We start from the raw sequence: 13,865 nt of genomic DNA, 5'->3' as shown, positions 1-13,865 counted from the left end.
GTCAGTTCTCTACTCCACGCAGACCTTGGAGGAGAAAGAGCACCAAAATTTTAGCCAACGTGAAATGGCAATGATGCATGCTGTGACAAATGTATCAAAGATGACACATGCATTTATAAATCTGTCAAACCCTAATGTTAATAAATCTGCTAAGCATTAGCTTGGCTACAATGACACCTCTTTCGATACAAGAGTACGTGAAATTACTTCATATAATCAGATTCCAGTATTTAAAGGGGATATCCTAACAAAAGTTTTGAAAGCAGCTCAGCGGTGGAACAAAACAGAAAAAGAGAAAAAAATGGGGTACTTGGTCCGCTCCACCACCACTCCTGTTCAGACGATTCCCAGTCGACCGCTTGCCTTCACTCCAATGGTGGCGTTCCCTCAACAGGAAATGTGACGGCTGCAGCTAATCACCCGCTGGAGTGGCTGGCTGTTGTGATCACATGTCCCTGTCTTCAGTTACGTCTTCACTGCAGCAGGAAGTAGAAAGCTTCGGGGGAAGCAGGCCCAATCAGAACAAGAGTGGTGGAAACATCAGATGAGATTAGAGTTTTCTTGTTTGCTTTTTTTGCATAACTCTCAGTTGCTTTCAAAAACTTTTTGGCTTTCATAAACCCCTTTAAATGATAAACATTCAATTTAAAAAATTTCGAAAAGTGTGATTTCCCAATGCACTTACTGATAAATACAATGACCACCAGACTGAAGGTGTCCAGATCAATATTTGGGTTAGAAAATGTATCACAAAAGGTTGTGTAGATGATCATAAGGAGGACGCAGCTGCTAATGGCACCAAATGGAGGCTTCTTCCTCTCCAACCAGTCCTTGATGTACCTCCGTACAATCTGGAAAAGAGAAGCCAACAGGTTGTCTCTTTCGGAGCTTGCTGTACAAGGAAACGCAAAGTGAACTTGACAGCAGAAAGACATAAAGAGGAGTGAATAATTCCAATGACTGCCACGGCGGATTTCAAAAGCTTCCCAGCCGCTACAGTCTTATTCTAGGGAATTTAACAATTTTAGTGCAACTTCCACTGGGCACCTATAATGAGAGTATATTTTCAAATGAATCAAATCCAGCCTTAATTATGTCAAATGTTCTTTGCTGGCTGTCACCGAGACAAGCCCATTAAGACTCCCTGATGTTTATCTCCTCTGCTGATACTAATGGATGTGTGTAATTATCACAATCCCTCTTGCATCAACAGACAATTCTGAGTGCAACTTCAGGAACCTTAAAATTGTGACATCTTCAGGAATTTCATGACGGTAGATAATCGAAAGTGATCCATGGAACACGTTAATATTTAAAACGCCAGGAACGCGCCAGAAGTTTTTAATTAAATTATAACTTATGCTTGAAAAGCAAAAGTGTATGTGTTGGGGGAGTTTAAATAATTCAAAGTCTGAATATCTAGAGTTTTCATGAATCTAAAGACAAATGCCATTTGATTTCTTTTATTTCCCCCAAAAAAATTAATGCAGGAGAAAGAATTAATCATCACCTGAGTAATTAATTAGAGGGTGGCGGGATGTAATGACTTTAAAAAGTGAACGCAGAACATTATAAATCAGCCAAGTGTTTATCGGAGAGGAGCTGAACTGTGAAAAAGAAACCTCTCTAAGTACCGGGTTATTCCAAAAACTGGAAATTACGGAGCGTTAAGTCTGTGTCGTAGGGGCAGCCTTCATGCCAACGCAGCACGGAGGCTGTACTGTACAGGCGGCAATGTATTTTATACTCAGCATGTCACACGCAAATATTTAAGGGAGTGGGTACCTTTATAGAAGGCTACCTGCAGAGCAAGGAGAGTGTGAAAGAGCTCCCATCAAGTTACCACCTTCCGTAGGAATATGCAGAAGTTAAACATGAAATGAACAGTTTCATAGCGGAACAAGACAGAGATTCCTGTGGCTGAAAAATTTAATTGTTGCTTTTCTGCAAGTTCTCCGTCAGTGATCAGTCTGAAAGGCTTTTAAATGCAGAAAAGCATTACAGTACAAAAACATATGAAATCTGGACACAAATGCAAAAGTTGCAACCATCTATAGACGGAAAGCATTTTACTCTATTTCTGAAGACACATCTACATATACAATAGGTTTCTCCAAGTAATTAATGTTATGACAGTTCAGCATACAATCCAAGAAAGGCCAGGGAAACAGAATCAGAAAAGACAGCCCCTTTAAATTATTCAGACTTTTCGTTTTTGCATCCACTCCTAATTTTGACAAAAAAAAGGGTGCACTTGTATAAATAAGGGTGAATGAGACCTAAAATTTACTTTTGTTGATTTGCTAGGCGCTTGTTTGCACTAGTGTTAGGGCTCTTATGTTTCTCTGTTCGATTTTTGGAGCACAGAAGGAGAATTAAACGGTTTGTTTCATCCTCCCCATTGATTTTAACGACAGCTCGAGTGACAGTTTTGAGCGATCATCTTTGCATAGTCTATAGTAGCTAACTACTAAAGAGCTATGCAGGCGGAGCGGGACACCACCGCTATCAGTGGGCGAACAATACAGCTGTTCTGCATAAGCAAACAGCTGTATTGTTCTCCACGCTTACAGCTCGCGTCCCACTGTGAACTACCAGCGGGACGCGAGCTGAAAGAATCTTATCAGTGCTGGAGACTGATAGCAGTCTGCACTGCTGATAAGAGTTTCTCGCTCAATTCAAGAAAGCTAGAATTGAACGAGGAATGAATCATGCACAAAAACTGCTAAATGTCTAAATGGGCCTTTAGTTTGCTTCTGTTCCGCTATGTTTTCGTTTTTTCTAACAGTACAAATCACACTGCAGACTGCGACATTTGTGCCATGAAACAAAACGGAAGAATGAACGCAAACTCTAATCATGCTGCGTTTATATTGTTTATAATGATGACAGCCTGAATCAGAAATTCAATCATAGATGTAAGAAATAAAATTTACTGTATATCAATGGTCTAAAACCTGTGGAGCTCCTAGGACTTTAATACATTTGGTCCTGCTGATAGCAGTTGTGAAGATAAGGAACAGGTGGAGAATAGTTACAAACTCTCATACTTAATGCTATCTGCTAATTCTATGTGGCTAACCCACCAAAACCATTTATAGTCTATCCACAGGATAAGTGATACATGTATGATCGCTGGAGTCCAACTGCTAGGCCCCTTAGGGATCACCATATATAGTGAATGGTGTAGTGGCCATGCACACGCACTATTACTACATTCACTAGTGGGACTAGATGTGGGCCATTATCTTAATCCCTGTTGGTCCCAGTGGTTGGATCCTCAGCAATCATACATTTATCACCCATCCTGTAGACTCAGCTAAATGTTTCTGGTTGGATATGAAGTAATGACAAAGATAAAATTCAGCACCAGGGAAAAAAATTTGATAAAAAGGTTAAAATATGCATCAAAAATTCATGAATGCAAATATGATGGTTCCCACTTATACATATTGACAGCTCCTTCCAAAAAACAAAACAAAACAAAAAAACACAGTTCTTACTTGTAAGGGTATACAACAGGTCGCATTTATGAATTTTCAAGAAACTTTTTTTGTTAATCTCTATTATAATTTTTTTTTTTACTGGTGCTGGACTTTACCCTGAGATCCGGCTCTGTGCATTAATACAATGAATGCTGTATTGGAAACAAGCAATAAGCCATTTAAGGAAATTATCCAAAAATGCAACACCCCCTTAAAGGGATAAGCCACAAATTCTATTAGAAGTCAATATTTTTCTTTACAGTATTATCTTATTTTCAAATGACTTAACAGCAGCCCTCTCAAGGAAGTTTTAACTATGGGGATTGCCAAGTATAATACACCAATCACAACTGTAGCAGCCTAACTGTAATATTACCTAGTAAAGACAAGCGATTTATTTCTTTCAGTCTGCGCCGGGGAGTCATCTGTCCTAAGAACATGCAAAAACAGCTGCTGCTAGCCACAGTGGTACATCAGCCTGGCTCTGGTCACCAAGCTGGCAACTTCTAACTCAAGCCCACACAAGGGTTAATCACTGGCTGGGTAACTAGAGAATGCATGAATGATAATGTGCAGACATGCTTTTTATTACTTATTCATGGAAAACAGTGGGTTTTGGTGTGCTTCTTTGAAAAATGTTCAAACTGGTAGAATATACGGGCGCACTGTGAAAATTCTATGTCATTAACATTTAATCATAAATTGCTCTTTAATATAAAACATAAAATAAAGGTCTGTCACAAGCACTTATGTGCATGAGAAGAAGATGGCATGAAAGCGTTAGGGAAGTAACACACTGCAGTGACTATCAATAGCATCACTGCGTGTTGTTTAACCCATTAGCCCCCGGACGTCACCTACCATCAGAAATACCACTTTAAAAGTTATTCTCTCTTTAGGTGTTTTTCCCGATTTTGGGTCGATTGCAGTACAGGATGAAATGTTCTAACTGACTTTATAAAGTTACTGGAAAGGAACCAAGAAAACTAGCAATCATCTCAACAGCCACCTTGCGCATGTAATATATCAGTCAGGGTTTCATTTCAAACCCCCAAAAGTAGAAACCCAGGCATTAAAAGGATATGCTTCCAATTATTTAGTAATTAAAAATGCACTGGGTCATATTTACTAATACTGTGTAAGTGCCCTTTCACATAGGTGGAATTTTTCCAAATTACTCATTGCATGCTGGGTAATTTCACTATCAAAATCCATAAGGCTCCATGTAGATTTTGATAAGGAATAAAAATAGCTTAGTTCTGCCGACAGTTCCATATCAAAATCCGCAATGAGAATTGCGGATTTTGGTGCGGAATTCCCAGCGACGGATTAAGGTGCGGATTTGTGGTGCCGACTGCAGAAAAATTCCAACTGTGTGAAAGGACCCTAAAAGTTAGAAAGTGCAACCTAAGACAGTCTTAAAATGTGTGAGATATAGCACAACTGGACGGCAAATCTGTTGAATTATAAGACTGTCCAGTCTAAGTTTTTATCACATATCAGTTGGCTTAGGTTAAGGCAAAAATTTGACCAAAATTTTGTTGCAATTTTTGGTGCATTTTAGGCCGCTTCTCTTTTTGCAGACGAGTCAGAAAAAAAGTGTTGAAAGTGTCTAAAAATACACAGTAAATATAGCGCAAAGCATGTGCAATTGGACCAAACTACAATTTTTTTCCTGCTACATTAGTTTGGACACCGCACCTCTATGGTATCCCTATTTTGGCTCCATAGAAAATGTTGTAGTTCTAATACAGCTGTATTAATGAGACTTTACTCACATCAAGCAGTAAAGAACGGGGTTTTAAATGCCTTTGACACTCGCTGGATTGCAGGAATCTGAGTAATCGGCTGGATGACTAATCAAACTTTGTTTGCAGAGTTCCTGCAGGCATAAAAATCAAACGTGGATCCACCCATGTAAACAGGCAGCCGTTCGTCTACTTATGACTTCCTGTTACTTGTGAATGGAGGCGTGCGGCTAGAGTGAACTCGGGTGCGCTCCGCCTCCATTCACTGAGCGATCCTTGTTCCCATGTAAAAGCACAGGCACGATTATCACTAGTACGGCTGTCGGTGCTCAAGGGTACAACAATCGCCCCGTCTAAAAAGGACCCTTAGGGAACCATGCTTTTTATTCAAAACCTCATGTTCCACTTTTCTGTTTTTAGGCCCCGTGCACATCTGTGTTGTGGCTTCTGTTTCTAGTGGAAGTGGCCCGTCAAATATGTACCATGATGAACACCAGATGGTCCCCATTAGCTTATAAGGGGCTCATCGGATTCTGCCATGGAATTTGCTGTTTTTTACAGGAAAAATTATGTAGGCAAAAGTCAGAGCGTCTGGAGTAGAGGGAAAGATAGCATAAGGCCAGTCTCACATGAAAGGATAGGAATTGCAGATTTCACGCTGGCTGTCCGCACATATAATACGAGGGGCATTGAAATGCATTGACTTTCGCCGGTTCACTCACACTTGCGAGTCGGAATTGCGGAGTCCGCGAGTGGAAGAAAAATGGCAGCATGCTCTATTTTACCATGGATTCCGCACACGAGCTACACTGATCTCTATGGATGCGTTTGATCTGCAGCGCATACACAATTACATTGCGCACAAACGTGGATTAGTAAGTACATTGCTAGGAGACTGGATAAATGGTATAAAGAAAGCAGGAATTTGTGGGCAGACAATGCAGGACAGTCTGGGGAGCAACACCCCCATCCAGACTGCTGTCTACAACCTCCGCTTCTTCTTCTGCGCTCTTCCTCCACAAGAAGTGTTTTTTTGTTTTTAAAGTGCTTTATACCACTTTCAAAGTAAATAGTATAAACCAGCCAAGCCTAGAGAGCAGTATCCCGTTCTGAAGACTCTCAGAATAGCTCTCACAACAACAGCACAAGGGAATGTCGCCTGAGGGATAGAAGGGTTTTTGCATTTGTTCTTCCTCGCAGACAATATGCTCTCCTTAAATGTACAACCGTGCGGAAAACTGCATGCATAAACGACCATACGCAATTTGCTTCCGTAATCATATGCAGATCTTCCGCGGCAGATATCCGCTTGCGCAATCTGACCCATTCGTGTGAGCCCGGCCTTCCATAGAACTCTTCATCTCGCTCCATGCTAGGGTTCTTTCTTCTATGTATTAGTTATTTATTATTTGTTTAGTTATTTGCATTTCATTGGCTGTGGAAATGTCTATCATTTCTCACTTAAGAAACATTCCTAGGCATAAAAAATATGGACCGTATTATAACGTAGGATCGGGAACATCATCATTTAGAATTGCCAGTGAGCCTTAGGTTTACTGAACCCTAGGTGTTTTCCTCCTGTATAGTTCTTCATGACCACAAATGAAACCTTTTTTGGTATATAATACTGTCCATTTGTGGAACAAATTGGAAACCCGAAGAGTCAAGGATTGGTTAGTGTTCGAAGATTGAATATTATTTCTTGTAAACCTTACACAGTCATTAAAAGAGTATAAAGGCCTAAAAAAAGGAGACTGATGGCTCACATCCAACTAGCGAGTTATCATCCGGAGAATAACACCTTAGATAATGGCCTTCCTCGATTAGCTTCAATGTAGCTTATTCTATATGTGCTGAAATCTGAGGATGCCCAACATTATTACATAATTAGTGGCAAACATGGGGAAAGTGTCTTGATATGACGGTACTACTGTCCTAACGCTATAGCTATAGCTTTGTGTACATATTTGAACAGCATCACAAGACCTACGCCACAGACATAACACACTATGACTATGCAAATTGCATCTGTCTGCCCTTGATTCTCGGCAAAATATCCCACCAGGCATAAGTTTCCCTTGTGAACCAGTCATGTTGAGAACCGTAGCCTGCTACGTAGACCTAAGCTGCACTCCTTACTGTAAAGGAATCGTAACTTTTGTACCCCTATAAACCTGAAAAACAAAAAAATAATGCAACTACCCCCCCCCCCCCCCAAATAAAAAAAATAGAAAAAACAATTTTTACAAGTAACGTAGGCAAAAAAAATTCACATTATGGACCAAACCACTGGTCATTAAGAGGTTAATAAAAGTAAGCTTCTTTGCGTTGTGTTTGTTGTTGTGATTGTTGTTTAAAAAATATACATATCTATCTATATGTGTATTTTTTTAAATTATATATATATATATATATAAAAGATTGCGCCAAGTTTAAAGAAGGGTTCCTAAAACTTGCATACATAATACTGAATTCATGTTACATCCAGCTACTGGAAAAAGCAAGAAAAAGAACAACCAGTGTCCGTTTGAATATGATAGGGTGAAAATAATTTCTTGTAATCACAAAAATCCCTAATATAACATACATATTAATGGTGAGATGTGATTCAACTCGGGCTGTTCTGAATATACTCACAAATATGTCGCCCGGATTACTATTTAATATTGATGATCTGAAAACTAATTAAATATACATGATGTTGGACTAACATTGCTGGTGACATCTGCAGAGCTTTGAGCAAGAGGCCGTTCATTAGACACCTCCAGAGAATAACTTGGATGTGTTCAGAATCCGATCTGTCACCCACAATTTTATCTGAGAGGCTCTTCTTGTTTACCTATTGACCAAAGCTGCAATGCCTTTACCGGCTACTGTATGCCGCATACTTATGTATTCCACACTGTATAGTACAGCTGTTCCTGTGTGAGTACTGTATATAGCTAGATTAGCTCTGACTACAATTATAGAAAATTTTCCTTTTTCTCTAACTGGGAAGGCCATTTTTTTTACTTCTAGATTTTATTTTACGTCTTATCACAATGATATACTGTATATTGGGTTTTTGTAATTTCTTTAAAAAAACTAAGAAAAAAAATGCATGCAAAAACAGAAGAGAGGAAAGTAACATTTTGATTAAAAGGAGCGTCTCAAGATTTGTATTTGTGGTCTATCACTAGAATAGTTCCAAACGGGCGTATGATTGACCATTATCTGTAATCAGCCAATCGTGCTGCTGACTGAAAGAAGCCAAATCGGAGCAGAACGCAAAGTGACTGAATGGACAACAACCAATAAAGACAATGATGGAGTTATAGGGCTCTTATGCCTATAATGACAATCCTGTAAGATTTAAAGGGGTTGTTCTAGTCAAGGAAACCCCTGTCAAAGGGTCCCCCATGCATTAAAATAAAAAAAAACTCACCTCTCTGCTCCCCCGTTCATCCCCCGAGCTGGTTCCGGTCTCTGTTGTCACCGTACAGGCAACTGTACCAGCCCATAAACCTGCTGTATCAGCCAATGACAGGCCTCAGCCATGAATGCCGAGCGTTGTCATTGGCTGCTGCAGCCTATTTGTAGATTGGCTAATCATGCGATGTGATGTCACAGGGAGACCAGAGCCAGCAGTGGACAGTTAACAGGGAAGCGGGAAGCAACTTAATCTTTTTTTATTTAAATGCAAAGGGCCCCATTGACAGGGGTTTCCTTATTTTGGACAACTCCTTTAAGCTGCTATATTTTCAAAATCCAAGTAGATCTCTTTAAGTAGTGAAAAACACATGCTATCAATAATAACTTAGGCCGCCTGCACACGGGCGGAAATCCCGCGGGATTTCCGCCGCTCAAAGCCTGCATAGGAGTGCATTACAATATGCACTCCTATGCAGACGGCCGCGGTTTGGCTGCGCGACATCTCGCGCGGCAAACAAACCGCGGCATGTCCTATTTTTGTGCGGGGCTCGCAGAGCCTCGCACAGACACGTCACTCACCCAGCCGCCGGCTCCAGTCTGCGCATGCGCTGGCTGCCCGGAAGATGAAAGAGCCGGGGCCGCCGGGCGCGGGTGAGTACTCGCTAGTCTCTGCAGGTGCTCGGGTCGGGTCTCGCGGCGAGAATTCTCGCCGCTGGATCCGACCCGCTCGTCTGCAGGCGGCCTTACACTTTAGCATTATCATAATGCTTGATGTTGACTGGACCAATAAAAACGAGTTACATACCTGGCCAATGATCAATGGAACCACAACAGTCATGAACAACTGAGAGAATATAGAGGTAAAGGGCACAGACGATGATGATCCCAACTACAGGAGAGAACAGACAGAAATCAAGGCAAGTCAACTGAACCCCAACTTCACAACAGCAACATTATAGAGAAAATTTGGAACATCTGACACTGGTGTGACTATGCAAGATTTTTTACATTCAGATTAATGGGTATAAAGTTTTTGTGTTTTCTTTGTTAGTTTTCAAATCCATGCTGAGTCTGAAACACGAGCTTGGGAGAAAAGCGGAAACCTGCTTTTGGAAAGGCCAATAAGATGGCTGTACAGTAGAATTTTAAGAGTTAGAGCCTAATGAAATACATGAAAATACAAAATGTTAACAATGTAACCAATATTGATTAAAATATAAAAAATACACTTACAAATAAAAGCAGCAGCATTGGGGTCACAACAATGCCCTGAAAGGAAAAATGGAAGGGTTATACAAGATTGCTCAGTTTTTGCATACACGTGGATGATGAATACGTCTTAAAGAATACACTTTTCCAATTTTACAGTAAAACCACATAACTTCATGTTATTTGAGAAGATTTAAAAGGGTTTTTAAAAAATATTTGTGTATATGCACAAACACTGAAGAACGCAATCAAAGCTTCACACTGTCATAGGATGCTACGGTTTCAAAAAGTCAAGTTTGTTTTGTTGGGTCTTGCCAGGGCGGCTCCAGTCCACAGTCAACGGCTAGTAGCAACAGCAGCTCAACAGCTCACCTCGAAACAAGGCTCCTGTAAGTCACGAGATGCTCTACTGGTTGCAGAAGGGCATAGTGTGTATAAAAAAAAAAAAGACCCCCTACTTGCAACACTCGCTATAGAGTTCCGAATGATCACTGAAGTAGCCTTAGCAATAGAAAGGTTTGTTGAGAGCTGTAAGTTTTGGGTTTCCACAGCTGAGAAGCTGTATAAAAGCCTCAGATTACCAACAGCAATGCCAATCAGCAGCTGGATTGGTGTGAAGTCGAATGCCATTTCAAGGATGTAAATACGTTCTCTAGAGTGATGAATCATGTTTCACCATCTGGCAGTCCGATGGATGAATCTGGGTCTGTCGCATGCCAACAGAATGCGTTCTACTTGAATGTGTAGTACAAACTGTAAAGTTTGGTGGAGAAGTTTTTTTATGTCCATGACATAAAACATAAGCTCAGCTAAGTACAATGGAATAGAGGGCTCAGCGTGCAAGATACAAAATGTGTGGCTACTCTAAATGGAATAGCGGAATTGCTGAAGTTCGTAGTTGTGTTTTATTTTCTCTAACAGTCAATCAAATGAAGGATTAAAAGGAATAACTCGTCTAAGGCTGTTGCTTGATCGAGAATCGGTCTTGTCGAGTAACTAATTACTCGACCGAGCACCAGGTGGGGGGGGGGGGGGGGCGGAGGGGAGCGGGGTGGAGAGCGAGAGAGATCTCTCTCTCCCCCCCCCGCTGCCTCTCCGCATGGTGCTCGGTCAAGTAATCGGTTGCTCGATCGAGTATCAGCCTTAAACGAGCGTGCTCGCTCATCTCTACTCCTGACCTGTTTAGCAAGTTGTAACACGAGGGCATTCTGGATGGTTAGTGAGGTAACAGCTTTGTAGCTCTTCCGATCACTTAGTACAACTTAATGGTTTCCATTCCGCATTATGTGAACAATTTCCTGTGACCTATACTATTTGGGAATCCAGGAAGCTTACAGCCATTATCATCTCCATACACTAGCGATTCCCAACTTGTGGCTCTTCAGTTGTCATGAAATGAATCCTTTCAACATGTTTCACCTTCATCAACAGGACACATGGAAAGTTGGCAGAAAATAATGATAAGTAAGTGGCACTCTTTGGGATTCTGAAGTCTCACCCCCAGTTTGACAGATTCAGAATGTGTTGGAGAAGAGGAACGGGGCTTCTTGATTGACAGATTTTTCAATGCATTTTTGCCACATTAACCATTTGCAATCCAATTTTGGATTCAGGGTTTCCTAGGGGGCTTTCTCTTTCTGCCATTATACAATGGCGCCATCTGCTAACTAGAGCCAGTACTGTTGTATGGGACATGCTGGAGAGGCCTCCGACCACAGAGTGGCCAGCAGTAAACAGTAAGAATACCCTGCCGGACATCTTCCGACATCGGAGCTGTACAGGCTTCTATCAGAATGTTGGAAGACGTCAGACAGTGGATTGGAACGGGTTAATACAATGACAAATCTGCTCCAATGTCTGTAGGGACATTTTGTATACAAACCTATGACGTCACCACTTAGTTCTCATATTGTCATTGTGTGATGCTTAATTTTCTATGAAGACACTAAATTGGCTCCTGACAACATTGCTCCAATGCGCTGGCAAACCAGGCTTCATCTAGCAGAAAGAGATGGGATCTCCTGATCAGCTCCATTCAGGTTAATAGTATTCTACCGGCAAGTAGAGCGCCATCAAGCCGACATTTTTTCATGCCTAATGTTTGATGGTCATTCGGACTGTAGCAAGAGTGGCAACAAATGATGCCAATATTTGATATGAAGTGATAAGGCAGCACCGTATAAAGATGACTGACAGGCAGATTTGCTTTAGGGTAAAAAAGAAAACAAATACGTGACATATTTGCCAGGCTCCTAAGATACATTTCCTAACATTTTTGACATTGAGAAACTTACAAAAATGGCAAAGTAATAGTTATACATGAATAATTAAAATGAAGCAAGTGTTTATACTACTTGTGTACCCAAGAGGAAGTACTATCATGTAGTTCGAAACATACCCAAATGTGACAACAAGAACAGCAACCTTATAAGCTACTCTGCCCTTAACCCCTTCAGCATCAGTTAGTGTTTGTCAATCGACATAGGTCTTTGTATAGTGGTAGGAGCTCCGTTTTGGGGATTCGGAGCTCTAAGTGCCCTGCATAGACATGGAGTTAAAAGGATAAAATCCTGTCTGCTTGCAGTTCCCACTAGAGGCAGCTTACTTCATACTGTTTATACACTGAACTCGAACATTCGGCACAGAACCCAATGGTAACAATATTTGTCATCCAACCTTCCCTGAAATAGATATGACTAAAGGCTCCTTTACACGGGACGACTGTGGGGCATTACAGCGTCCAACTGATTTGATCGGTGATTTAACGCCAATTCTTCTTTCAGTGCATGCATTTACACCTAAGAATTATTGTGTAAACTACTTGATCTAACGAGCGCTTTGCACAATATTCGTGCCGTGTAAAGGGACCTCTATGAAGGAATGAAAGGACATTCAAGGTATATTTTAAGTGGTAATTCTTCTTTTAAAAAAAGACAACCACTGAGAAAAGACCTTATTACTAGGGCTAGCATCCTTTGCAACCAAAATACAAGTGTAGATGGGTATAAGAGGGGTGTGGTTATCAATTTAAGAAAAAGCCAAAATAGAAACTCCCCCCCTTCCCCAAACACCCATCCGTGGTGCAAAAATTAGCTTGTGCTCTCCCATCCTCTGGCACAACTTCATGGTCATGGCTCTTCACTATCTTTCAGTAGCATTACTCTAGAGAGGTGGGGTTGTTGCCAAGGTCTTAAAAGATCATGAGACAAGCCCCAAGACATATTTTAACCTCCCTCCAACCCCCACCCCCAAAAGATTACATTAATCAAAGTCAACATATCTATAAGACAACTATTATAAAACACAACGGGCTATACAGCGGCTCAGCTGAATACCCTAAACAATAATTCTCCCACTGTTCCAGGCATAAAATAATGCCTCCATTGTGCCTCTACGCAGTAATAGTCGTCTTTGTGCCCCCACATAGTGATAACAGCCTCTCTTGTACTCCTACAAAGGAAAAATTCCATTTTTGCCCCCAACAAAATAGTAATGCCCTCTTTGTGCCACACAGTAATAGTGTCCCTCTTTGTGAATCACACAGTAATTATACCCACTTTGTGCCCCAACATAAGCCCTTTTTATGCCCGCAACAAGATAATAGTGGTCCCTCTTTTTACCCTTAAAGTAATAGTGGTTCTTCTGTGCCTCCACACCAATTGAGATCCCTTTGTAGCACCCTAAGTAGTAATGCTCTGTGCCCCCACCCCAACAACAGTAATAATGGTCCATCTTTGCTACTTTTACCCCAGCAGTAACTGCCCTTCTGTTCCACTGCCCTCCCCCAGCAGTAGTAATGTCCCCCCTTGTAACTCCCCTCCACTAGGAGCAGTAGTCCCTTTGTGACACTGTACCTCCAGATACAGTAATGGGTGCTCTCTGCCACTGCCCCATTTGGAATGGTTGTGAAAGCGAACTTGAGGAGTTCATAAATTCATTGACCACCAAAAATGAAGGTATTTTGATTTTTAGAATAATTTCTAGCACTCATATTGCATATCTTGACATAGTG

The 13,865-nt window shown here is 41.1% G+C and overlaps 1 protein-coding gene across 1 annotated transcript in view; it reads right to left on the bottom strand.

The window, feature by feature from the left end:
* Positions 1 to 13,865, bottom strand: part of SLC10A7 (solute carrier family 10 member 7) — a 169,674-nt gene that overhangs the window by 27,293 nt on the left and 128,516 nt on the right. The window contains exons 6-8 of the mRNA XM_066573670.1: positions 9,878 to 9,913; positions 9,450 to 9,533; positions 686 to 851 (exon numbers count right to left, since the gene is read on the bottom strand). Of these exons, the coding sequence (XP_066429767.1) occupies positions 686 to 851; positions 9,450 to 9,533; positions 9,878 to 9,913 (286 nt within the window). The remainder of the gene's footprint in view (positions 1 to 685; positions 852 to 9,449; positions 9,534 to 9,877; positions 9,914 to 13,865) is intronic.

Source organism: Eleutherodactylus coqui, chromosome 7, assembly GCF_035609145.1.
Source record: "Eleutherodactylus coqui strain aEleCoq1 chromosome 7, aEleCoq1.hap1, whole genome shotgun sequence".
Lineage (NCBI taxonomy): Eukaryota > Metazoa > Chordata > Amphibia > Anura > Eleutherodactylidae > Eleutherodactylus > Eleutherodactylus coqui.
The sequence above is the reverse complement of the archived record's forward strand: the minus strand, read 5'-3'. Positions and strand labels throughout refer to the sequence as shown.